This window comes from Globicephala melas, chromosome 16, assembly GCF_963455315.2.
Source record: "Globicephala melas chromosome 16, mGloMel1.2, whole genome shotgun sequence".
NCBI classification, from domain to species: Eukaryota; Metazoa; Chordata; class Mammalia; order Artiodactyla; family Delphinidae; genus Globicephala; species Globicephala melas.
Genome location: NC_083329.1, coordinates 280149 through 305968, shown reverse-complemented (window position 1 = coordinate 305968; position 25820 = coordinate 280149). Strand labels below are relative to the sequence as shown.

The window sequence follows — 25820 nt, the reverse complement described above, 5'->3', positions numbered from 1 at the left end:
GGGTTCCCAGAGAGGGTGGCCTGTGGAACAGAGAGACCTCGGCCTCTGCCCTGTACCCCAAGCTGTCCTGCACCCCAATCCTGCCCTGTGCCCCAACCTGACCTGCATTCCCTGGGTTATTATCCACTGGCGCTCCCCACCCCAAGGGGCAGGCAAGGCAAGGTCAGCAGCCCCTCCCCAGGGCGCGGCTGAGGCCTGGTGGCAGCTCACACGTGCTGTGCAGGCCGCCTCTCCTGGCCTCAGTTTCCCCACCCATCAAAGGAGGCTCTGAAAATGGCCAACCCGTCCGGAGACAGCAGGTTGAAGCGGTGTCCGCCCTGTGACGTGGCAGTTCCACTCCCCGGTGTCTGTCCACCCAAGAGGGACTGCCCCAGACGGACTGGAACGGCAGTGTCCTCAGACTGGAAACCTCTCCAAGGCCCCTCGAAGAGCAGGGGGTGCAAATCCCGGCGGCCTGAGGTCCTCGTGGTGGAGAACATGTGGTAACATGGGGAGCGTGGCCACAGGGAGAATTACGCGTTGTTGGTCTGAAACTGGACTTTAACTGGGTGCCCTGGATTTTTATTTGCTCAATCTGGTGTCCCTACACCCTGTTTGTGGAGAGGACGTGGGCCTGGAGAGGTGGGGGGACGGGAAACCAGGTCCGGGCCGAGACTCCTGTGGCTTCTGGGGCCTCCTGGGCTCGGGGCTTCTGGCGCCGAGAGCCTGAGCCCGGCCCGGTTGGGAGGGCCGTGCAGCCAGCATGACCGCGGTCAGAGGCCCCAGTGGCCCTGGGCACCTGTGGGAAGCCCCTGTGGGCGCTGGGTCCCCAGGCGGGACCCATGCGTGGGCCAGGCTGGGCCTGGAGGCTCTGAGGAAGGGCCGGGACGGAAGACAAGGAGTTAAGCCTGGACCCGGGCCCCCCCCAGCCTCCTGTCGGGGTTTCAAGGTTGTGTCTGAGCAGCTCCCTTGCTGGGGAGATAATCTCGGCTTCTGGTTATTTTCTCTCCCCTCTCCGGGGCGGATCCGGAACACTTGCCCGGCCATGGGAACTGCCCTCCGCCCTTCAAGGCCGCGGCATAGACGGCCCTTCCCAGGGCACCCTTGGCCTTCCCAGGACCCCCAACCCGAGGGAGGACTGGGGCCGCCTTTTCCAGACTGCTGACCTGACAGCCCCACCCCCGGCCACCGGCCCAGAGCCTGGGCCGCTGGGCTTGTCACACAGGCTCGCACGCACACTCAGCCCTGCCCACCGGCCCTGGGCCTGGACCCCAGGCTTGGCCCAGGTCCCCAGCCCCCGGCCCCCGCACGGTCACTGCTGTCCATGACCCAGGGGCCGAGGGTCTCTTTCTCACGGGGCTGGGCTCCAGGTTTGGGGAGGGACCTGTCACCTTCAGTGGCGGCTGCTGCCCGTGGCAGTCTCCTGGGCCCCCAGCTGGCTGACCCACAGGCAGACAGCGCTCCTCAGGCCAGCTCAGCGTCCCTGACCCAAGGCCCCTCTGGGTCCCCGCAGGTACCGAGGGCCCCTTAGTAGAGGCCTGGGGGTCAGTGAGGGGTGGGGAGCGCTGCGGGTGAGGGCACAGCCTGAGACTGGGCACCTCCTGCTTCCCTCAGCGCTGGCCCCCGCGGCTGAGGAGGAAACCGAGGCCCAGACCAGCGGGGGAGCCTCGCTTCCCAAGGACAAGGGCAGCCTAAGCTGGAACCAACATCCTCTCGGCTCCAGGCGCCTCCCAGGGGCCCCTTCCCACAATCCTGGATGGAGAAGCTGCTGGGCTGGGCCGGGCGGGTGGGAGCCCCCAGCTGAACCGCCCCCGTGGACTCGCTGCCCCTGACCTGGGAGGGGGCTGGGCTGGGGCTGACCTATCCTAGCTGCCAGGCTAAGGGCCACACTTGGGGGGGCGTCCCGAGACCCCCTGCTTCAGGCAGCCGTGGGTCACAGAGGAGCGCCCAGCCCGGAAAGTCAGAGCCAGGGCCACAGGCGGTGGGAATAGAGGGGGAGCCCCGGGGGCTGAGTGTGCACGCACATATGTGTGAGCATGTGTGTGAGGGCCTGTGGGTTTGGGGCTGTGACCTCGCAGTGGTGAAGGGGCTGCGGGGGCCGGCGAGGAATGCTTGGTCTCTCCCGGGGCCTGGCCTGTGAGGCTGGGCTTTCCTCTGGGAGCCCAGAGAGGGCTCAACACCCACCGGCCAGCTGCCCGTGTGTGGCTGCACCCAGCGAGCAGGGTGGGCGGCATGCTGTCATCCGGGGCCAGGGGTCTGGGGGGGGGCGGTGGCAGCCCAGGTGACTGGCAGTAAAGGTGTCCAGACATGCCACACCCCCACCCAGCCCTGCACGGCCCCTGCCCACCCTCCTTGCCCTGTGGGCATGCCCTCTGCCTGGATGGCCGCTCAGCTGACTTGACGGGTGGAGTGGGGGTCACAGAGGGCAGGTACCATTTCATCGCACCATGTGGCCTGTTACACTGCGGGAACAAAGACACCCCCCCCCAGAACACCTGGGGGGCGGCGGTGGGATCAGAGCCCGGGGTCCTCACGCCTCCCCTGGGGTGAGGCCAGGGCTGCTCTGGCCCCTGGACTCCCAACAACCCTCTCCTGGACGGTCCCATTTTCGCTGGTGGGTGAGGCCCAGCAGGGCTGAAGGCCAAGAGACGGACCAGGCCCTCGGCCACCCCGCTGGCTGGTTCTGAGGGAGCTTCTCTCTCTTAACAAGTGTGTCCTTTTCAGGGTTTATGAGGGGATGGATGTCAAGCGTACGTGGGGCGCAGCAGCAGGCCTGTCTCTCTCAGGCGAGCTTGTTAGAGCCATTATTCTCATTTTTTTCCCATTACAGAACAACATGTTGCTATGACTGTCGACAATACAGAAGCGACCATTCTGCCCCCCGGGGGCCATCGCTGTGAATCGTGCGGGTTTCCGCCAGCCTGTTCTCTGGGCATCTTTTTATCACTTTCTACGCGTGAGCCACGTCCCTTCCAGGGCAGCTTCCCCCACCTCCCCCCGCAATCCCGTGGCAGCGGCGGGGCCGCCAGAGGGGCCTGGAGCCCCAGGCCCGTGGGTGCTGAGGGCCTGGTGGCCCTCGGGGCAGCAGCCATTGTCCCAACATGCTCACGCGTCCTTTCCTGCGTCTTCTCCGTGCCTTCATTTCTAATCTCAGTCGATTGCACTCCGCTCTGCTTAATTTACTCCCTGAATTCAATCACAACCTTGAGCTAAACAAACCGTGTTCTGGCTGAACCTCTAAGTCAGTTTTCTGGAAACTCCCCGTCACCGGTTCACTTCTCGTACGTTTTGCGTGTCTAGGGTGTTTTTCCCTGAAAGGTGTTTTCTAGGCGTCACAGCATGTTTAATGCACGCGCAACGTCAGGCCGGCTGCCCTACCTCACAGCTCGGAAACAGCCTGGCGAGCTCGCTCAGCCTTGATGCCCCGGGGGAGCCGAGAGCCCGGGGTTCGGCCCCCACCAACCCCGCGTGATGGCTCCGGGGCCCTTTGGTTGAGCACCCGCCCTCCCGTCTTCTGGAACTCTCTAAACGTGCCGCGTTAGTGATGCCTGCGACGTCGGGCCCACCAGCTCTGCCTCCCAGGCTCCCCCCGGAACCTGACTTCTCAGGGCTTTGCCCCCCAGGGCTGTCAGGTGCCTCCTGCTGCCCGGTTGCCACGGTGGCCCTGCCTGAACAGCGCCAGCCTCCGCCTCTCAGCCTCAGGCCCTCTGCCCTCCCCGCCCCGCAGCCCCAGCACGGAGCCCTGCTCGAGATGCCCTTGTACTGGCTGCTCCTCTGCCTGAGCCGCCAGCCCCTCATTTTCTTCACGCCTTTACTCGGGAGTCAGCTGTGGTGGGCTTCCGTGGCCCCCGCTCCCACACGTCAGGCTCTGTTTTCATCTCCCCACCCGGCTCTATTTCTGGGGGGCGCACCCCGCCCCCACCCCAGGCCTCACATTTCCCTGCTCCATCCCGCTCTCTGGCTCTCGGCCGCTAGCGCGCACAGGAGTCCTTGCAGGACTCGGCGTGTTACCGCTTTTGAAGGAGGGTCGGGAAGGCGCAATTTCTGTCCCGGCCACGCGGAGTCGCCCTCGGGCCAGCCCGGCGCTGCTCCTGGGCAGTGTGGGCGCGGCTGCCCCGGGCACCTCCGCTTTCCCATTTCACAAAGGTTGGGGAAGGCCGGGCTGCCCACTGACCTCGACCCACCCTGGGCGGATAGTGTCACTGCTGGGCCCTCAGGACCTCATTTACACCTCTGTGCCTCCTAAGGTTTTCCCCTTAAAAATGCTTTTTAAATTATGAAGTACTTAACACGTGCAGAAAGCTCTGTCAGACGACGCACCAAGTGCCCAAGCGTCCACCTTGCGCCACGGAGACACTTACCAGGGCTTGGGGTCTGCTTCCTGGGCTGGGGGAGGGCAGCCTGGCCTTGCCTCCCTGCTAACTGCCCGGCAGTCTCTGCGCCGCACAGTTCACAGCCGGAGAAAGCTGGAGTGACCGAACCAGAGAGCTGCCTTGAGTCCACAGCCAGCAACGGTGAGAGCACAACGGCGGCGCCCAAGGGATAGACCAGCGGGCGGCCTTCTCGTGTTCTTCCAGAGAGAGCCCCGCCTCTGCTTCTCCCCCGGGACCCAGGCCTGAGCCAGCTCTGCCTGTGACCCAGCAGGACTCAGATCCACTGCCCGTCACACATCCCCCAGGCCCACCAGCCAGGTCAGGGGCCTCCCTCCAGGGCCCCCGAATCAGGCCCTGCCGATGCGCCCCGAGCCCGACCCTACTTGGGCTGCTCCTCTGCATTCCTGCCCCTGCTGGTGGCCCAGCCCCTTCTGAGCTCTCCCCGCCTCGTGCCCCACGGTGAGTCCCCTGCCTGCTCCCAGCCCCAGCCCTGGGCTTAAGGCTCCTCGAAGCTGGAGTAGGGCGGGGGCTCTGGCTGGGACCCCTGCAGGGGCCACCTGTGGGCTCGTCTGCAGGCCAGCGATCCGGGGCCCACCTCTGGCCCCTGCAGCTCAGCACCTGCTCCCAGGGTCCCTGTCAGGGCAGCCCTGTGCCCTGGGCTATGTTTCCCAAGCTCCACCCTCTGTCTCCAAAGCCCAGCCTCCGGGCCAGCCCCATGGCCACCTCCGCTGGTGAGCGAGCACATGGGCACTCCCTGACACAGGCACATGTGCGATGCCCACTGCAGGCTCCTGCTTCAACAAAGGGCCAGCCAGCCTCCTGCGTGTGCGCGTCTGGGTGTCTGGCCCTGGAACACAGTGGCAGCCCCTTGCTGTACCCTGAGGTGGAGGGAGGCTGCGGGAGCCCGCACCACACCCAGACTCCTGCCCAGCTGGCAAGACACTGTGAGCTCCGGGCTGCGGGAGCTCATCTCCGTCGGCCTGCCAGCTCCTGACACTAGGAATCAGTAGGGGCTGCTTGTGGCCCGGAACCCCGCGGCTGGCAGTCTGGAAGACCCAGCACACGGATCCTGCGGTCCTGGCTCCACAGGCAGGGCTGCTACCCCCACCGCAACGTGCTGCCCCCTGAGGCTGTGTCCAGGGCAGCCCTCAGAGATGGCCCCGTCCAGGCTCTCCCGGAGGCAGGGCCCCTCCCGGAGGGAGCAGGTCCTCGGCCTCAGCTGTGCTTCTAGGGAGCTCAAGCCCTGATTCTCCCCGCAAGGGCCTCGGAGCCCGCCCTCGGAGCGCCACGGCCCTGACCTGGGCCATGGGGCCGCGGCCGCGCAGTCTGACTCAGGGAGGATGCAGGCTGACTCAGAGCTGGAAGCAGCCCTGAAACCCTGACAGAGGTTTTCAGCTCTGACGCCACTTCCTGAAGCCCTGCAGGGGCCTAGGATGTGAGTCAGTGGGCGGGAAGCAGAAGCAAGGCCCTGGGGTGCCCCCCAGCCCCCAGCCTGGATGCCAGGACATGGAAGCCAGCAGGATGCAGCCCCTGTCCCCACCCCCAGCCCCCCCCAGCCACACCCACCCACCGCCCTGAAGTCCCCGTCCAGGGCCAGGGGCCCCACGTGGCCTGGGTGAGGCCCGTCGCACAGGTCCTGGCTCCGCTCTGACCCCCCGGCCTCCAGAGCAGACGTGGCGATTACCACGAGGCTCTGCCGGTCCCCACAGGCTCTCTTCAGGGCACACGACCTCCCAGCGAGCTTTTTCTCCGGGGTCCTCGGGGACTTCAGGTGAGCTGACAAGCAACGCTGCCACCCCCGGGCCCCCACGGCACACAGCACACCGCAGACCCTCCACATTCACAGACACAGTGATGACGGGACAGCTTAGGGCCTCCGGGGAATCGGACCCAAGTCTTCACGTCCAAACCAGTCTCGGGCGCAGGGGAGCCACACCGGCCGGGAGCCCTGAGACGCGCAGCCGGGACGGGTCCAGGCCTCATGCTTGTGGACACACTCGCTCGGGCCCCCGCGGCGCTCTGAGCCTGCTGGACGGTGTGCGGCCACACCCGGAAGCACCTGGTCTGGGGGGATTCCGTGTGGGTTCAAAGTCCGAGTCTGGTGGACGGGGAGCGTGGCCCCTCTGGCCCTGGGAGTCCCTCTGTCACCGGGGCTGGTCTCTTGCACGAGCTCCAATTCGCTGGTCCTTCAGCTTCAGCAGGTGCTCCAGTCTGGCCGCCTTCCTCTGCAGGACCTGCAGGAAAACACACGTCCCTGAGGGACACGTGTCCACCCTCTGGAGCTGGGCAGTTTCAGCCCTGGGCTACAAGGCCACACAGCCAGTGGTCAGACCAAAGGCCCTCGAGTGGGGCACCCTGGACGGAGACGATGTGGGTCCCCGAAATGAGCCTGAGGGACCCAGGGTGATGGAGGGCAGGACACGAGAGGGACGGGCTGGCTTCCCTCCCCCATCCCGTCCAGCCTACTCCTGGGTCCTGCCAGCCACAGGCTGAGACTGGGAGCCTCCCGGCCTATCCGCTCTGCAGCCCCTGCCCGGCCCCGGGCAGGTCCTTGGAGCACGCCTGCTGATGGTGCAGCGCCATGTGCAGGGCTCACTTCTGAAGGGAAACAGCCAAGAAGACGCTCCCGTGAAGACCGACGGTCGCCCCTACTCAGCGCCCCTGCTCAGCGGTCCTGCCTCCAGTGCAGCCGCTGGCCCTGCTGAGCCTCCTTCCAAGGGAGGCCACGGCGCAAGCCTCCCTTGCTGGGAACACAGAGCCCGCCTCTCTCAAGCAGGTGAAAAAGAGAATGTTTCGAAAAGCTCATCTGCCCCCTAGATGCTGTGTCCAAGGACAGATGGCTCCAGCTGGCCGAGGCAGGGCGTCGGCCTCTTAGCAGACAGACCCCTCCGAGGACCCTGGACAGGGTGCACCAGCAGGCCCAGCGTGCCCCCGCCCCATGCGGCCTGGCCACACCTCTCCCCAGTGACAAGCTGTGAAGGCCAGGGGCGTCCCGAGGCAGCATGCCGATTGAGCGTGTCCAGTTCTAATTTCAGTCCACGCGGGAGGCTCCGGCCTGGCACATCCAGGCCCCTCCACGGCCCTCCCCCCACCTGCTTTGTCTTACATCAGTGACAGTCACGGGAAGGGCACTTAACTGTGTCACTATCTTAAGTGGCAGGTGAACTGTTTTCCTCTCTGGGTTTCATAAAATAAAACACAGTTGGCAGCTGAACAACGCGGCGAGGAGTGGCAGCGGGATGTTAGAGGTGCCAAACAGCACCCCCCCGCACAGCCAATAACCCGCCTACAGCTTTACGTTCAGTCCCGCACCCTGGGTCTGCAGCACACACAGCGCAGCGCCGTGGTGCATATCTACTGAAAAACACACACGCCATTCAAACCCATGTTATTCAAGGGCCCACGGAGGCCAGGGCCCCCTGTGTTAGCCCAGGGGCCAGAGCCACGGCCATGGGCGCGAGAGAGCAGCTTCGTCCCTACCATGGCTTCCTCTCTGCTCTCCAACACACGCAAACCACGCGATGACACCACTTTCCTGCTTCCTTAAGAAAACTGAGTGGAGATCCGCGCAGCCCTCGGGAACCGTGCTGTCATCACAATTCCTGACAACCCCTCGGACCCTGAGGCCCGACATGTTCAGCCTGCACAGCCACCCCACCCCCCACTGTCTTGGGCCCAAAGATGCAGCCTGTGCTCCCAGGGTGCTGGGGGAGCACGCAGTGGTCGCTGTGCGGCAGTGAAGGGACCTGAGCACCTCCTGAACCCAGGAATGCTGGAGACCCTTGGTGAGAGAGAGGGGAAGAGGCTGCGCCCCCAGAGCCAGGCTGCGTCCCAGAACCAGGTGTGCACCTTAGGGATGTGCCTCTGCTCCCTGACCTGGCCCCATGGCCCCTGGGCTGCTGTCCAGCACATCCGGTGGCATCGCCTGTGAGTCTGCAGCCCCTGGCTCGTGGGCCCCAGGCTTTGATAACTGGTGAAGCTGGGTGGTCAGTCCGTGGGGATGGGGGCTTCTAGGTATCTTCGGAACGTCCTGTATTTAAATAACCCACCTAAACGTGGGTCCCAGTCAGGGGCCCCGCCTGCCCCCCGCCACCTCGCCGCACACCAGTCCGGGCTGCTTGGGGGCGCCCAGGCCTGTACCTTGACTGCCTCCTGCAGCACGCCCAGCACCTGCTGCTCCTCCTCCAGCAGCTGCTGCAGCCCAGGGTCCAGGAGCTGCCAGGGCTCGCCAGCTGGGCCCCGACTGAAAGGCAAACCCGGGGCCTTCGGCCCGCGGGCCAGCGGAGGTGGGGCTGGGGGCACAGAGGGCTCGAGATGGGGCCCACCCTCTGTGTGCCCAGCAGCCCATCTCCTCTGGAGCCCTCTGACTCCCAAGGGTCTCCGCCCCGGAGGGCGCTGAGGGGCTCGGCAGGCCTGCGAGATAAGCCGACCGCCAGCTCAGGGCCTCCGGCTGGGAGAGGGGCACACAGGGGCGTGGTGGGGTGGTGGGCTCAGCCCACACAGCGCCACGGGGGCACAGTCAGGCCTAACGTGGTGCCCAGGCGCAGCCCTCGGTGCCTCTGAATGGCTTCCCCGTTTGGAGAGGTGACCATTGAACGACGGCCACCCCGCACGGCCAGTGGACAGGGCCCGGGGGTGCCCACTTGTTGGGGGGGGGGCGGTTGGCCATTACCAGCGTGTGCAGAGGCGGTGAGCCCCACCCGTGGTCTGTCACTGTCGCCACTGGAGGCTCCTGGGTCCAAGGGTTTGAACCCTGGCAGAGGGTTCAAACGTTGTGCAGGGAGACCGGCAGGAGGGGCTGACTCTGCTCCTGTCGCCGACAAGAGGCCTGCCTGGGTCTCCCAGTCACAGACAGGGAGCAGGGAGGGGCTCACTGGGGGACGCTGGGCCTGAGCGCTTCTGAAAAGGGAAGCAGACAGGTCAGGCTGGAAGGGGCCGTGGGGACCCAGACTTCACTGCAGCCTGGGCCCCGGGGCCGTGGGGACCCGCGGCTTCATCCCCACCTATTTCCTGGTTTTACTCTCAGCCAGTTCCAAGGCTGTACGACGGCACCCACACGTCCAGCCCTGCCGGGCGGGTCCTCACCCGCCTCCACCTTACCCCTCACTGCACACAAGACTGGCTCGATGGCCCCAGGCGTGGTGGCCACCACCTTGCGGGTCTCCTCCTCCAAGACACAGAAACCCAGCTTGTGGAGGACTTTCCCACAGAGGAAGCAGGGTACAGCCCTCAGAGCAGACCGCCCTGCAGAGCCGGGCGGCAGGGCTGGCTCGCCTCCGTGCAGAGGGCCCGGGACCCACAGAGACCCGTGGCCGTCTCGTTCCCGGCCACCCCATCAGGGGTCACAGGACACATGGTGCCCTGTGCCTTCAGGCCAGGTGAGTCCCAGCCTGGGCCACCACCTCCCCGATAAGTGTCCCAGAGACTCTGCGGAGGACGCATCCTCTTGCCTGAGTCTCCTCTGTTCTGGGCGGAAGTCCTCCTAGCTCACCTCCAAAGTGCTCAGAGCCTGGCCTCTCCCCACGTCCGCCTGCAGCTGCCGTCCTCTCGCCTCTGGGGGTGGGGGCAGCCCACCCCTCCTCCCCCTCCCGCAAAGTCCCCTCTCTCCTCAGAATAAGTCCCCCCCCACAGGCAGTGTGCTCCGAGGACCCTTGGTGACATCCCCTCCCCACTGCAGCCCCACTCTGTTCACTGTCACTGCCTCATGGGTTCTGCCTTGTTGTCCCTCATGTGACTTGTCACAGCTGACACTGGTCCCATCTCTTCATTTATCTGTCTTCCCCACAGACGTACAGCCCCACGAAGGCAGGGGCCCACGTACTGCTGTGTCTGCTGGGCCTGAGCAGAGCCTGTCACCCAGAACTGTTGGCGGGTGGGCGGCTGAGCGAGAGCTGTGGTCACGCAGTCAGAGGGCAAGGCTGGTGCCCCTTAAGCGGGTGTCGAGCTGACCAGTGCTGTCCTCTTGGCGGGGGGCCCCCAGGAGCCCCCGGTTGGACTGGACAGTGTCAGGGAGACCCACAGCAGGGACACAGCCTGAAAAGTTGTCCCAGGGGCTGGGAGGGGCTGTGGGGAGGCTGCCGTCCAGGACGGCCTTGGAGAGTGAGGAGTGGGGCCCCAGCAGAAAAGGCGGGGGCGGAAATCCTGCCGCGAAGCCCCGCCTGTTGAGAATGCTCCAGCTGCCGAGCTTCTGGTTCGCGTTGCAGGTGGGGATATAGTTGTGCAGGTCCACAAGCCGGGGGTGGAAGAGCTTCACAATCTCGGCCAGCATCACTGGGGTGGAGCGGGCAGGGGCGCGAGGTGAGCTAAGAGCCCTTGGATTCCTTAAATCATCAGTCATCCAGGGCCTCCGAGGTGGATGAGGACGGAGAGAAGTTCCGGGGAGCACCCGCACGGTGTGGGCGCCCCAGGGGAGGGGGCTGTGAGAGCCCGTGGTGTCAGAGGAGCTGCTAGGAGGACCCCAGTCTGCTGCATCCTCCCCCAGGGAACGCGGGGTCCGGGGACAGGAAGAATTCCCGTGGCCAGGTTGAACACAGAACTGGCCGCTCGCTTTGCCGCATTCCTCCTCCTTCTGGGGCCATCGAGGCAGCGCCCCTCCCACGTCCTGCCCACTCCTTCCAGAGGTCCCTCACGCCCTGCCCCTGGGGTCGTCTGCATTTTGCAGGGAGTCCGGAGAGCGGGGACCCTTCCGGGGCCGTGGCCCTTGCCTGGCCGTCCCGACTAGCGGCACATCTCCTTCGGGGCTCCTGCTGGCCGGGAGGGATGACCGCTGCGCTCTTCCCCTGAGCAGAGAGCGCCAGGAACCGCCTGACGGGCGGCGGCCCTGCGGCCTGGACAACCGGCGGTCACCCCGGCCCCCGGCCCCGTCGTGGCCGCCGCCCCGCCCTCACCGCCGTCGCTGAAGTCCCGGGTCAGGTGGCGCTTTGCGGCGGCTGAGCGGCAGTGCGTCCAGCCAGGCGTCTCTGAGGCCACGGAGGGCGCCGGGCAGCAGCGGCGGCCGGGGTGGCTCGGCCTGGCGGCGCCCAGCGTGCCGGTGCCCACCGTGGAGCCGGGAGACGGCGGCGGAAGGGCGGGGCCGCTGCCGGGAGACCGGAGCGGGGTCGGAAGGGGAGGGGCGCCGGCCACCTTGGGTGCTGGCGGCCCGCTCCGCGCGGGCGGACCGAGCTGCTTAGTTTAAGCAGAGGAGGGCTTACGATAAAGTCTCAGAAGAAAAGAAGGGGAAAGTTTTATTTTAACAAGCATTGGACTCTTAAATCTTATAAATTCCACATTGTTTCGCATGCAACATTTTCCACCCATCTCCCGTCATTTAGAATTTGATCAATAATTTAATCGTAGAACACAAAAACTTCATTAAAGTTTTCAGCCCTACTGAATGTGCATCTGAGGTTTCCAGAGACCCAGACAAGACACCAGGGGCAGTAGGGAGACACACGTGGGTGAGGAGGCACTGGCCTGGCCCCCGTTCCTGAGGTCAGGACAGCAGCCGAGGGCCCGACCACGGAGTCCTGGGCGGAGAGGGCCTGGGCTGTGACCGTGGGGTGCTGAAGAGTGACCTTAGCCATGAGGAGTTGGCTCTTCCGCTAGGACTTTTCACAGTGGACCCAGCCCTCAGGGAGGGGGACGGAGGGCCTGGGGCCAGGCAGCTGGTCTGTCGGTGCTGGTGGCGAGGTCACATGATCACAGGTAACTGTCCAGACAGGTGCACAGATGCCCCCCAGGGTGCTTTGAGCTCGGGCCCCATCACCTCCTCTGGACGGGGGGTTTCAGAGCAACCTTTGGGGCAACAACTCCCTTGGAAAAGGAAGAAAGAACTGACATTAAAAACCATCTGCTACGAAGAGCACAACTGAATCTAATTTCCATTTACTTTTCTTAAAATTTGGATCCTCAGTTCATCCAACGATATGACTGTGCTCAGAGCTCAGAGCCGAGTGGAGACAGCCTGGGTATTAACAGCTGATGCTTTATCAAGAATAGACTTCTGTACTTAACACTAGTGGAGAAAAAGACACAGTAACAGCTGGAAGAAGCGGCAAGCACTGAAAAGTCCTCTGACAGAGTAGAGGGCGGATGTTACACCCTCTCAGGGCTGTGCCCCAGGCAGCCAGCTGGGCACTGCCCTGTGTGTGAGGGCCTCACCTTAGTGGGTCCAGGCTGGGCCCCTCCGGCCCTGGGCTTGATGGGTGGCATCGGTGGAGTGCAGGTTGGCTTGACGACCTGGAAGGAGGCAGACACAGCTGATAGCCAGCTGGGCCAGGGCGCCAGCTTCCCAGCTCCTTCTAGAAAGTTCCCTGGGTGCTCTGCTCTGCTCCAGACCGGCCTGCATGTTTCTCTTCGCTGAGCTCTCTACAGAAAAGTGTCCCCAACCCCCTCCCCACCCACAGCTGCCACTGCCCCGAATGAAACCCAGATGTGGCAGGCCCCCATTCCTGGGCCCATCGGCTTATCTCACTGCCCTGCCCTCTTCCCTCAACTCCCCCCTCCCCCCTCCCCCAACATGACCCAGGAAAAGCTCTTAAATTGCCAGAGTGGGGGTCTTCGGAAGCTCTAAAGCAAAGGATCCACTACTAGAATTTGCATTTGTTTGCATCTCAGCTTTCCCGGGGCCAGGGCTGGAGTGGAGACGGAAGGCCTCCAGCAGAGGCCCTGCTCAGCCCAGGCAGCTCATTCCAGCGCCAGAGGGACAGGGTGGGCCCAGCACACCGAGAAGGTCCCTGCTGAGCAGAGGGGCAGAAGTCGCCTGCACTTTTCTCCCCCAGCACAATTCCCTGGCTGCCACCAGTTCCGTGGCCAGAAATCTCTCTGCCCACCCCCTTCCCTGTCTGGCCTGTCAAAACCCCTCCTAAGACTTTTTTACGGACTATTTTTGTAACTTCGTTGTAACTCTAAAATTAATTCAAAATAAAAAGCAAAAAGTAGAGGATCTCCGTTAAGCAAATGCCACAGTAATGGCTGTGGTAGGTGAGATCCACCCGCAGAGGCACCGCGGGTCAGTTTAGGAAGTAACCAGCCGGGCGTTGCTCCAAGCACCCCCACGACATTAACCGCTAAGGGAAGACGGGCCCTACTGAGATTCAGAGCCCTGCGGACACCATGCAACCCAGTGATGACTCCACACCGGCGGCGGACAGGCTGCCTCGGGCCCCCCAGGCTCCTGGTGGGCGGACAGAGGAGCCTGGGTCTCCCTGCCTCACAATTCGCCAGAGCAGGTGACCTCCCCGCCTGCCGGGCGGTGCGTGTGCCTGTCCAGAGGTGCGCAGGACCCTCGGCAGTACCCACGGGGCTCCCAGCAAAGAACGGGACCCACCAGGGCCAGACCTCAGGACAGGCGGGAGGGCCTCCCGAGTGAGCCCAAAGGCAGGGGGCTTGCTGGGGCGGCAGTGACTCACATTTGGGAGAGACCCTTCCCAAACCCCTGAAGCCTCAAACCAAAGGGAGCACAACGATGGAGCCCACAGCCCCACACACCCCTGTGCCCCTCCCCCGGGGTCCTCTCACCTGCTTGGCCTTCAGCCCCGGGAGGGGCTTGGTGGGAGGAGCAGGTCTGAGCTGCTGGGAGGGGAGGAGAGGTCAGGACCCCAGTTCCCCTGGGTTCAGTTCATGTCGGCCCCTGAGGGTGCAGTGGCCACCACCCGAGGGTCCCTGGCCCACCAAAGCCAGCCCCAGACCCTCCACCTCCCAGGATCTGCTCTATGCCACCTCGACGGCCCCTCTGCCAGCCCCCCACTCACCTGGCCTGGGACCTGCTGGGTATACACAGGAACTGGGGACGGTGGGCTGGACATAGCGGCTGGAGGCTGCAGGAAGCCGGCCGTGAGCCTGGGTCTCAGGGCAGCCACCTCCAGGGAGCCCTGGCTTCGGAGCTGCCCCCACCCAGATGAGGACCCAAGGTTCCGGCCCCTCCCAGAGTGGGAAGAACACAGGCCCGTGTGTGCACAGGGGGCGCCATCCTGCCCCACCACTGGGCAGGGCCCTGAGTTATGCTCCCTTCCCACAGCCCTGGGGACGCACAGAGGTGCTGCATGGCAGCAAGGGCGTCTGGGCCTCAAAACCGCCCCGAGGTGGACTTTGCAGAGGCCTCGAGCCTCAGATTCAATTCTGTCACCAGCTCCTGCGGGTCCTCAGACCACTCGTCCTAAAGCCTCGTTCTGCCTCTAAATGGCGGGCGTGGTGGCCACTCTAAGCCACTGGGTACTGCATCCTGGCCTGAGCTTTGGGGGTGGCCTGGGGAACCCGTTGGGGATGCCTAGTGCTTACAGCAGGAGGTGGCCACTTAGGGGTCACCGCGGAAGCCGTGGGTTTGGGTGGCTGGCTGGGGTGGGAGGAAGGGCCCGGCTCTGGGGGCCCCCTGGTGGGAGCCGAGGCCCTGCCCTTCACCGGTGTCCTGTGCCCCTCGTGGAACAGGGGGTTGGAGAGCCCCATGGCCGTCTTGGGCGCCACATTCCTGGGGAGAAATAAGATGGGTCAGTGCTTCCTGGCCTCAGGATTCAACCCAGGGACTTGGGGCTCCTGGGCGTGGGAACCCTGGCCTGGCCAGAGGCCCACTCAGCTGCAGCTGCCCGTCGGGGTGCGCCAGTGACAGCTGCGCGCAGAGGGAGAGGCAGCCTCACGTGTCCCCATTGACTCTGGGGTCCAGGTGGGCCCGCAGGAGGTACTTGGAGGCCACTGGGCAAGTGTGTCCTGCTGCGGCCAGCGTGGGGGTCGAGGTCCCCCCAGAGTGGGCACCGGGGACACCCAGAGCCCAGGGCAGACTCAGAGCGCACTGTCCACCGAGGGCGGTGGGGTGCAAGGGGGAGACGGGGTCCTCTCTGAGTTTCCATATCACCAACCTGTCACCATGACCCACACCTGCTCCCGTGTCAGCGAAGGCAGGGGGCCCAGAGCGCGTTCTCCCCCTCCAGCAGTGCGAGCAGGCGACTCGCTCTGTGCACACACGCTGACGCCCTGCAAGCCCAGAGCTCGCTCACCTCCTTCGGACGGGGCGCCAGGCTTTGCGGTAGATGACCACGCCTGCCAGGGTCAGCGCCACAGGCACCAGGAGCGCCACAGGCACCAGCACGCCCACCAGGCGTCTCCGGGACGCTGTGGGGACACAGGAGGCCAGGTGCCACCAGGGCCAGATGTGCCTCGAGGCAGCAGGGGCTGGGAGGGCCCGCGGGCAGCTTAGCGCATGTCCAGGCCAGCCTGGGGCCAAGGAGGGGCCTGAGGAAGGCGCCCCCTCCTTGGCCACGGCAACAGCCCTGAGCCCTGGGCCCCCTGCGAAGGCCAGGGCCACCTGAGGATCCTTGGCCCTGAGAACCGGTACATGACGCCAGCACTCTGGGCTCTCAGGGGACCAGCTGGAGGGCTTGGTGGTGGGCAGCCCCAGGCCCTCAGTGATGTGGGTGCGGCCAGGCCAGGCCCTGTAGGCCTGACCGCTGGGGAGGAAGACACTTGTGGGGGTGGGAGGCCCCGAGGTTCCCGGGCCCAGGACGGGGCTGAGCACCCAGCAAGGAGCTGGTGCTGTCCCTCGTTGCCCCTGCAGCCCTCCCTCTGGGACGGGCCCCCCTTCTCCTGTAGGGCTGAGGTGGGGACTCGGGATCCTGGGGTCCAGATGCCGGGGGCTGCAAGGCCACATCTTCAACATGCCCCTCACGGTTTAGGGGCACACAGCCTCCTTCTCGGCCCCTCCCAGGTGGCCTGAGAAAAGGCAGGACCCGCAGCCAGATCCCCTGGGCTTGCGAAGGTGTGTGAAGGTGCAGGGCGGGGCGGGCCCTGCCTACCTGTGCGCACGGTGGACAGCAGCTCTGCGCAGTAGGGCGGGGCCCAGCCCGGGTGGCAGTGGCACTGGTCCTTGTGGTTGCACACCTGGGGGACGACCAAGGCATCAGGGTCTCCAGACCCCCACCTGCCGCACCGCCCAGTGCCCACTGAGGCGCCGTCTGCTCTGCCCCTACTGACAGAGGACAAGCTAGGGGTCCGGGACTGCCACCACCCAGGTTTCGTCAGTTGTGCTGACGGCAGCAGCCCCTCCCCGGGTGAGGGAGGATGGCTCTGACGGGACGCTGCGGACTTTCTGAGCAAAGCAGGCATCGCCGCAGGACGGGCCGGACAACTTTGGGGCAGGCTGTCCTCCTGAGACGGGGACACGGGAGGGCACTGCCCCAGGCCCCCCGGTTTCAAGCCCTCAGAGCTCTGACCTCCCCAGCGTCATAGCACAGGTTACTAAGAGCTCAGAATAGGACACTTCACATCAGACCGGCCTGGCCCACGTGTCCAGCAGCACTGTGACTAACCTGGGCTTCCGTGTCTACACGGGACGCCCAGATCCCTGTCAGTTCCAGCCTCAGGAGGCCTCAGCAGGCTCCTGGCACAGCCCCAGGGCACCAGCCTCTGCCCTCTGTTTGTCTGGGCTAACCTCAGCACAGCCTGAGCGTCTTTCAAGCCCAAAGGGCTGGTGGCAGGCCATCCCCTGGACCCACGTACCCCATGGTTGCTACACCGGGCAGAGCAGTTTCTGGATCTGTAGACATGGAGGTCCTGGCAGAAGCCTTTCCAGCAAACCTGGAGGGCAGTGGGGGTCTCCGTAGGCAGCCAGTCTAGACCCCTGCTTGAAGCACCCCAGCTCTCCACCATCAACCAGAGCGGACCCAAAACCTGTGTCTGGGCTTTGGAGAGGCAGGCCACAGCCTTCACACCCCCGGTGGCCTCGCCCGCAGCCCATCTACTGGCCGGCCTTGGCCACGGGGAGAGGCACTGCCCGGCCAGCCTTCTGCTGCCACCAGGGCCACAGAGGACTGGTCCCGCCCATCCCCAGAGGGCTTGCAGGACAAATAGTCTTCAAACCCATTAACTGAGAAGGGTCTTCTCCCGCACCCCCCATGCGCCTTCCGAGTTTCTCCCCAGAACAGAGCCCTCCTCCAGCCGCCACCGCCCTGCTCTGGGCCCCAGCAGGTCGCCCTGGGGTCCAGCAGCCCAACCGAGGCGCGTCCGGCCCACCTGCTCCTCGCCACACTTGGTGCCTTCCGGCACTGGCTCGTACGCGCTGCTGCTGTCCTGGACGAGAGCCTGGCAAGCACCCGAGGAGGAGGTGAGGGTGCAGGAACTCCGCTCCGGGGGCTTCTGCCCCCCCTCACAGAACAGAGTGCCACACCTGTTGACCCTGAGGACAGAGGGACGTGCGTGGAGCCAGCTCCGCGGGGACCCCTGCGCGGTGCTCACAACCGTGCTCAGCGCACCAGGAGCTGTGGGTGAGGCCCTGGGTCCACCCGCAGGGGTCCACGGCCCAGCCACAGTGACCCACTCTCCCAAAGGGCAGCATGCTCTGGCCTGGGGGTCCTGCAGGGCCAGGTAGGCCCCCGGAGAGGCTCCTGACTCAGCTCCCGGACTCCTTTGTGCAGAGGACTCTCTTGGTGGAAACATTCCGTGCCCTGGACCCAGGGAAGTCGGGCCACGGGAGGACGCTCACCTGCCAAAGTCCAGGGGGATACTGCCCTTGCAGCCTATGGAGATGCTGTAGCTGTAGCACGTCTCCGTGGCAACCCGAGCGCCTGCGGGGCAGGAGCAGGTCAGCGCTCCGACTCAGGACCAGCAGCCACCCTGGCAGTCCTGAGGGGCCCATGACCAGGGCCCATGCCCGCCTCACCTGGCCCCCACAAGTCCCGGCACCTCTGGGCCACCGTGGGGCAGGCCCCGTTGTAGCAGTAGCCCCCCGGGCAGGGCGTGCCGTTCTCCCAGAAGGCGTCCTCGGGACACATGGGCTGCCGGCCGTCGCAGTACTCCCCGAGGTCACACTGGTCCTTTGCAGGGCGGCACAGCTCTCCGGCCGGCTTCACCTGGTTCAGCAGAGCCGAGCTCACCCAGGGAACAGGAGGCGCCCGAACACCCACGCCTGCTGCTGTGCCCCAGAACCCCAGGCTCACCCTGCACTCGTGGCAGCAGCTGCCGTGGGCACACTCAGCCCCCTTGGCCAGCAGGCAGGTGCTGGCATTGCAGCAGCGGTTCTGACAGTCCTGGGGGCGGGGGCAACAGCGAAGGTCTGAGCGGGCTGCACGCTGGGCTGGCCCCAGGCCCTTCCCTCGGGTGGTCTGGTCACTCCCCGCCACGAGCCCTGCCAGTCGTTTTGGTACCAGAGGACAGGAGGTGTCGCTGTGCGTGCGCAGGGCGCCCGGGGGTCAGGAACGGTCGCCCCAGCCTGTGGATGGGGACCGGCCCCCCATGTGGGCAGCCGGCAGAAAGCAGAGGGTGGTGGCGGGGCCGGCCCTGTACCTGGGGGGCGCCGCAGTCGCACTGCTCCCCACGCTCCAGGAACCGGTTCCCACACACGGGGCCGCCCACCAGCCGGTCGGGGTCCGGGGCGTCTACCAGGCAGGCCGTCTGGGGCTTCTCCACGAACGTCTCCAGGTCAGCCCGGCTGCAGTGGCTGAACTTTCTGGGGAAGGTGGAGCTGCGGGGAGGGGAGTCCCTGTCATCAGAAGGGGGGGGGCAGCCGCCCGTGCCCTGGGACACCCCTGCTGGGCGGGAGGCCCTCGGGTGGGCTGGCTGGGGCCAAGCCTCACCCGATGCTGGCCGCCATCACGCAGCCGCCGCCGTTCCGTGGCACTGCGCAGTAGCAGTCCTGGATGTTCTCGTCGTGGTCCATGCCCAGGTTGTGGCCCATCTCATGGGCCATGGTGCTCGCCACGCCGACGGGGTTCGGGCTGTGGTCCTACAGGAGGGGCCATGCTGGCTGGGGTCACTCTGGTGGCCAGTCCCCCGCCCGCCCCCAGCAGGCTGAGGGGCTCGGCGGTGCCTCCTGCCAGCATCACTTCTTCAAACCTAAAGCGTCAGTGCATCCTTCGGAAGAGGCAGCTGCTCAGGTGTCCGGGGCAGCGTAGGGACCAGCAGGTGGACCTGAGTCCTGAGGCCCCCCCTCGCAGGCCCCAGCTCAAGCTCTGATCCCCACTCCCTTCCCCCCCACCCCCAGTGGCCAGCTCCAGCCTCTGTCCAGCAAACCCAGCTGGATCCCCCGCACCTGGTTCACAGCCCCCGAGCCCTGGGAGCACATGGCGGACACCCTGGCCAGTCCCACGGTGGTCCCTGCGAAGTCGACCCCGCTGGGAAAGAGAGCAGTGTCTGCACGTGGACACTCGGAACCCGCCTCCCCTGGGGGCTCCCTCGTCCTGGCGACAGGTGGCCCTCCGCCCACTCACGTGATGAGCTGCGCGTTGTCGTGCAGGTGCCGCCCCGCCAGGTCTCGCACCCGCCAGGACAGGAAGTTGTTCAGTGTGGTGTCGGCCTGGGTGCTGACGTGAATCTTGTCCCCACCGTTCCACATCTCCAGGCCCACGAGCACCACGCGGAAATTGAGCTCCTGATAAAGCTGCCAGAGGGCAGGGAGCCCCGAGGGTCAGGTTCCAACGGTGAGGCCAGCCAAGGGCCAGAGGTCCCCCCAGCGTTCGCTGCGATGGGACAGGTCACGAGGGCAGAGTCCTAGCCCCCCCATCACCTGGCAGATGGTTCTACTGGCAGCCGGGCGCCCCCCATGGCCAGCCCTCTCCTCCTCTCCAGGTGCCCCAACAGGCCTCTACAACCAGGGTTTCTGTTGGGCTGGGTGTGTGCTGCCGCGGGGTCCCAGCAGCCCCTGCTGAGAGGAAGCCCCCAGAGCAAAGCGGCCCCCACCTTGTCCACGTGGTTGACCACCTCCAGCATCCGCTGGCGCACAGCCTCTCTGCTCCCCAACCGCTGGAACTGGAGGACAGTAGACCCTCAGCTGCAGCCTGTCGGCCCACCTGCACCCACCCCAACCCCCGCCCCCGCCCCCAGCACCTCTGTGCTGTCCGTGACCACGAACAGCTCCACGTAGCGGGTCTCTCGGGGCACTGGCCAGTTCTGAGGAGTAGGGACAAGAAGCCGGTCAACCACCCAGCCACAGCCCGCCTGTCCTCAGCCCGTCTGCACACACGGAGCATCTCCAGGCCCCGGAGCTGGCCCCACAGCGCTGGGGGAGCCTTGGTGGGAGCTGGGGGGGGCTCTGGCGCAGACTAAGGAGCTGGCTCTGCGGCCAGCGCGCAGCCAGGCCCAGGCCCACCCCAGCCACGGGGGCGGCAGGCAGCACCCCCGCTTCGCAGGGCATTCAGGAGTCTGGGGATGCATGGGGCCAAGCGGACGCGGAAGCAGCGGGCAGGGCCTCCCCTCACCCGGGGCCTGAGGGCCGCCGAGACCCGCGGCCCCAGGATGGTCTCCAGGCTGCTGTCGTTGACCCCGCAGGTGCCGGCCTTCTGCTGCAGGTGCTGTGCCTGGTACAGTGCGTGTTGCCCCTCTTCCCCGCCCCCATCCAGGGGCTCGATCAGGTGGATGGTGGAGCCGGCCTGGAAGAAGCCCCTGAGGCAGAGGGAAGCCCATGGCTCTGAGTTAGCGAGGGACCCCAGGGCAGCAGGTGCCCCCGGCCCATCCCTCCCTTCTTGGCCTCAGTTCACTTCGCTGGAGAGTGAGACAGTGCTGGGCCCTGATGTCCTGATGCACCCCGCCTGGTCGGCAGCACCCACCTGAGGCCGGCACAGGTGCTGAGGCTGGCAGCGGATCCCTGGTGCCCCTCCACGTTGCCCTGGTAGAAGCAGTGGTCCTGTGGGAGGAGGGTGTGAGGGCTCCGCCGCCAGTGCCCACGCTCCCCACACCGCCACGGCCAGCCTTGGGGGGGGGTCACTCGGGGGCCACACCTGCCTCAGTAGCCGCTCTGTCACCTGGGAGCCATCGGCGGCCGTGTAGGTCTCCACGTAGCCCGAGCCCACCAGGTCCCTGGAAAAGAGCCCCCGTGATGCTCTGGGCCCCGCCTGCCTGCCCCAGAAGCCACCTTTGGTGTGGAGGAGAGGCTGGGCCAGGGAGCTGTATGCCCAGGACACAGGTGTGTCGGGGGCAGGGATGGGAGCAGGCTGCAGGCTTAGGCCCCTGCTCACCTGTTCTTCCGAAGGTGCAGGGTGAAGGTGTGCCCTCGGGCCCCCAGGACGTAGCTCACACTCTCCGGGTACAGGCCCTGAGCCGGGAGAAAAGGGAGGGGTCCAGAGAGAGGGGCCCTGCCCCAGCCACGCCCACCTCAAACCTGGGGGTGGGTAGCACAGGGCCAGTAGGGGGAGGTGGGGCCTCGGGTCGAACCGGAGGCAGTGGGCAGGTGGGGAGCTCCACCCAGAACCGCCTCGGGTGCCTCAGGCCTTGGTGGTTTCCTCACAAGTCCACACGGGGAGAGGAAGAATGCCCCTTACCGGGAAACAAGGGGAGGGGGGGACACAGCCCCTGACAGGCAGCCTTAGAACCCAGGCAGCAGAGGTGACCCGCCCCTGCGAGGCCCCGCCCCTTCCAGCCCAGGGCCCGACTGGCGGGGCGCCCCCAGCCGCAGCTGACCCCTAGGACACCGTGCGCTGTGCCCGCACCCTGAGGTCAGGACGGGGCTGTCCTCAACACACACTTGGGCACCTGCAGGCGCACACGCTTCAGGTCTCAGGAGTGCCCCCAGGCGCCCCGGGGAGTCCCAGCCCAGCCCCAAATGCCCGAGAGGCGTAAGCTAGTGCCCTGCTGAGCCATCCCCTCCAGTCTTGGAGGAGTCTGACTAATCGCTGGAGTGAAACTGGGGAGTGGCCGCGGCCGGCGGAGCTCCTGAAAGGAAGACAGGGCGGCCCGGCCGGCACCCCCCACCCCGAGGCGGGGCGGCTGTGGCCCTGCCCAAGGGTGGGCAGGATGGAAGAAGAAGGTGAGGCCCGGGGGGGGGGGCGGGGAGGGAGGAAGGCGGCCCCTCACAGCTCGCTGGGCACACGGGGAGCTATCACCCTGCTCACAGACAGAAACGGGCTCTGAGGGGCCAGGGAGGGACCCCCAGGCCAGCCTCCCGCCCAGGCTTACCAAGTGGAAGGGCAGGGCTCGGCGGGTGCGGGGTGCTGGCAGGCGCCGGGGCCTCACCACCTCGTACTGCTCCACGTGGGGCAGGGTGGCCCTGGGGGCAACCTCTGCAGGAGAGGGGGGTCAGCAGGCGCACAGGGCACCCTCCCGCCCTGGGGGTCCCTTCCCAGCCTGCTGTGCGCCGGCACCTCCTCTTGGGGAATCGCCCGACAGCGTGGGGACCGCAGACTCTGAGCCCTGGCTGCCCAGCCCAAGTGGGGTTCTGCGTGAAAGAGGCTGCAGGACCCCTGCCCTGGGTGGGGTCGGGCAGACTTGCGCCTGGCAGTGCACGGAGACCCCACCCAGCGCCTGCCCTTCCAGGAGCCCACCAGGCTGCCTCCCAGACCCTGGGGTGACCCGGATGCCCCCTCCCCCTCAGAACGAGGACACACACAGGCCCTGGGCGGGGGGAGGGGTGGGGGACGCGGGGGGAGGGGTGGAGGGTGCGGCGGGGGGGGCCGGTCTGCCCGTCCAGCGCTTAGAGCTGACATTTTTCATCCCAACTAATCACGTGACCACATCTAACAGGGAACTGGCAGCCCTGTTCCGCAGGGTTCACCCAGCCCAGATCTAGAAGCTGCCCCGTATCCAGCAACAGACAGCAGGGACCCAGCCCAGGCCCAGAGATGGAGACCTACTCCCCAGGTGACTCTTTTCTCCTTCTTTCAAGGTGTTAATGGTTGTGTCTCCATAATGGCTATCTGGCAAACCTCCCGGAGTGAAGGCCGTGCAGAGGGCCTGCCCCGTAAGTGCCCTCCCCCCCGAACCCCAGGAGGCTCTCAGGAGCTAGGGTGGGGGCCAAGGCCAGCAGCACAGTCAGTTCCCCCAGAGGAGAGGCAGGTCCCCATGTGGCAAAACAACCCCCTGGGGTGCCCCCAACCCCTCGGCTCCAGGCCACTGCTCCTCGGTCCTCCCCTCCCTGCCAAGCTGGGGGCTCCCCGTGGAGGTGGGCAATCCTCCCGAAGCCCCGGAATGGGGCCGAAGCAGCCAGGTCCTCCACCCTGTTCTGTCCCAGCCGGTCCCCACCTCCAACGCAGAAAACGCCCAGGTGGCCGTTTCCCCACGCACTTCCCTTTTGAAGTTTCCGTGTGTGCACCGCCCAGGGCCTCCCCACCGACTGGCCACCTGTGCGCCGCCGAATCCCAGAGACCAGCCCAGAGCCCCGCGCAGGGAGCAGGGGGCCAGGCGACCGGACCAGCCAGAGCCAGACGCCCAGCACTCACCCTGTAGCCACAGCGCAAGCAGCAGGAGCCCGAGGCCGCGCATGGTGGGCGGTGCGGGCGGGGTCCGGATCCGAACCCACGGTTCCGGGGGGCTGGGGAGAAGGTGCTCCGTGCTCAGGCTGGCTCTGGTCCTGCCCTTGCCTCTGAGGCTCTTGCCCTCGCGCCCCGCCCTGCCCCAGCGACCAGCCCCCTGCCCGCGGCCAATCAGCCCCTCGGGGCCGGGAAGGGCCGGGCCTGGGCACCTGAGGGCGCGGTCCCGCCCCCACCCCGCCTCCCCGGTCTCCTTCTGGTCCCCTGGGGCTCCTGGACAGTGTCCCGTATCCAGTGTTCAGCACACAGTTTTGTCAACGTGGACTGAATTAAGCAGGGCAGGTGGACAGACTAACCTGGGCCACTCCTGCAATTGCATCCCCCATGCAGGTGAGGAAACAGGCTGGGGCTGCCCGGGGGGCCCCGCCGGGGGTGGGGGTGGGAGCGGAGGCCCTGCTGCGTGTGAGGCGTGCGCAAGCTCCAGCAGCCCTGCTCCCAGGCTCCTGAGGCCTCACTGGGGAGACTGGGCAAGGGGAGCACACAGGTGGGGCCGCTGGCCAGGTGCCGGGCAGCCACCTGGCTCAGGGAGCAGACCCTGCTCTGTGGAGAGGGCGGATGTGGAGGCCCAGTGGACAGCCCTGGGATGCGGTCGCTATGGGCCAAAGTCTGCAGCTGCCTGCCCGCTGCTGCCCCCAGCCCCCAGTTTCTGCCCGCCCTGCCCTGCCCTGCAGGCTGGGACCACTCCACTCTGGCCTGGGGATCCAGGCTTCTTGGAGCTGAGCTGGCCGGTGGCACCCCAGCCTCACTCTGAACGTGCCCCTGGGAAGGCAGGACATCAGAGCGTGTCAAGGCCTCAGGTGAAAGGGTGTGGTGCCCTCAGTGGGTCCAGACCAGAGGTCAAAGTCCAAAGGACCATGATTTCCCCCAAAGTGAACAGCAGAAAAAGGAAAACAAGGCAGGAGGGCTTTGCACACACTTTGGGGTATCTCGGGCGTGGGTGACAGAAGCCCCCAGGGCCACAGTGAGCAAGGGGCACAGGCAGCTTGTGTCCCTGAGCCCATACGTGACCGTGTTTCACACAACGATGCGTGTGAACCACCCCAAATCCTCCTGACGATTTTACTTCTCTTTTTTGATATTGCGTGTTATCTGATAGCAGAAGTTCAAAGGCTACGTGTCCCTATTTGGGCAAAAACCCCAGCTGCTGGGACTACACGCTCTGCTGCCCAGACCTCAACACGGAACTCGGCAGCAGGGGCTCAGCACCGGCACCCCCACCCCACCTACAGGACCGACGTGGGCCCGCAGAGTCCCCTACCCCAGAGAACCCCTCCCCCACCCCACCTACAGGACCAACGTGGGCCCGCAGAGCCCCCTACCCCAGAGAACCCCTCCCCCCCACCTACAGGACCTACGTGGGCCCGCAGAGCCCCCTACCCCAGAGAACCCCTCCCCCCCACCTACAGGACCTACGTGGGCCCGCAGAGCCCCCTACCCCAGAGAACCCCTCCCCCCCACCTACAGGACCAACGTGGGCCCGCAGAGCCCCCCCGCCACAGAGAACCCCTCCCCCACCCCACCTACAGGACCAACGTGGGCCCGCAGAGCACCCCCCGCCACAGAGAACCCCTCCCCCACCCCACCTACAGGACCAACGTGGGCCCGCAGAGCCCCCCCGCCACAGAGAACCCCTCCCCCACCCCACCTACAGGACCAACGTGGGCCCGCAGAGCCCCCCCGCCACAGAGAACCCCTCCCCCACCCCACCTACAGGACCAACGTGGGCCCGCAGAGCCCCCCCGCCACAGAGAACCCCTCCCTCACCCCACCTACAGGACCAACGTGGGCCCGCTGAGCTCCCCCCCGCCACAGAGAACCCCTCCCCAACCCTACCTACAGGATCAATGTGGGCCGCAGAGCCCCCCTATCACAGAGAACCCCTCCCCAACCCCACCTACAGGACCAACGTGGGCCCGCAGAGCCCCCCCGCCACAGAGAACCCCTCCCCAAGCCCACAGGGCGCTCCCCTCCCGCTGTCAACGCCTGCAACCCGGAGGTGTCTCCTTCAGGAAAGCCCAATGCCGAGCCCAGGACAGGGACGCAGGGCTTCTGGGCCTCGGGCCAGGTGGGAGGGCCAGTGGGCGCCTCTGCTCAGAGCCTGTGCTGCAGAACCCCGGACTGTGGCATTTTGGGTGCACCCGCACGCACTGCAGCTTAGAAGAGGAAGCAGTTTGTGGCTTGAGTCCAGGCCCCCAGCTCAGGGTGCCCCCTCCGCAGGGCAACAGCGGGGTTGGGAGCTGCCCGACCCCTGCCCCTAGGGGAACCCCGT

General features: G+C 66.1%; 1 protein-coding gene across 1 annotated transcript; it reads right to left on the bottom strand.

The window, feature by feature from the left end:
* Window positions 1-11779: 11779 nt before the first annotated feature.
* Window positions 11780-23504, bottom strand: ADAM8 (ADAM metallopeptidase domain 8). Its single transcript, XM_070043938.1, has 20 exons — window positions 23462-23504; window positions 21266-21342; window positions 21029-21107; window positions 20858-20934; window positions 20491-20680; window positions 20139-20191; window positions 19992-20060; window positions 19523-19692; window positions 19345-19426; window positions 18890-19038; window positions 18600-18777; window positions 18254-18343; window positions 17977-18166; window positions 17825-17881; window positions 17331-17506; window positions 16115-16199; window positions 15320-15434; window positions 14610-14796; window positions 14084-14215; window positions 11780-12143 (listed from the first exon to the last, which is right to left on the bottom strand). The coding sequence occupies exons 1-20, from the start codon at window positions 23502-23504 to the stop codon at window positions 12093-12095; spliced, it is 2250 nt and encodes a 749-aa protein (XP_069900039.1). The 3' UTR covers window positions 11780-12092.
* Between the last annotated feature and the right edge of the window lie 2316 nt (window positions 23505-25820).

Bases quoted from the DNA above. Each gene is read 5' to 3' on its own strand.
- ADAM8 (XM_070043938.1), bottom strand. From the start codon at position 23,504: ATGCGCGGCCTCGGGCTCCTGCTGCTTGCGCTGTGGCTACAGG. The intron at 19,693-19,991 runs GTGGGGGCCGCT...GCCCTCTGGCAG, and splicing joins TGGTCAACCACGTGGACAAG to CTTTATCAGGAGCTCAATTT. The intron at 17,882-17,976 runs GTGAGGCGGGCA...CCTGCCCCGCAG, and splicing joins CCGGGACTTGTGGGGGCCAG to GCGCTCGGGTTGCCACGGAG.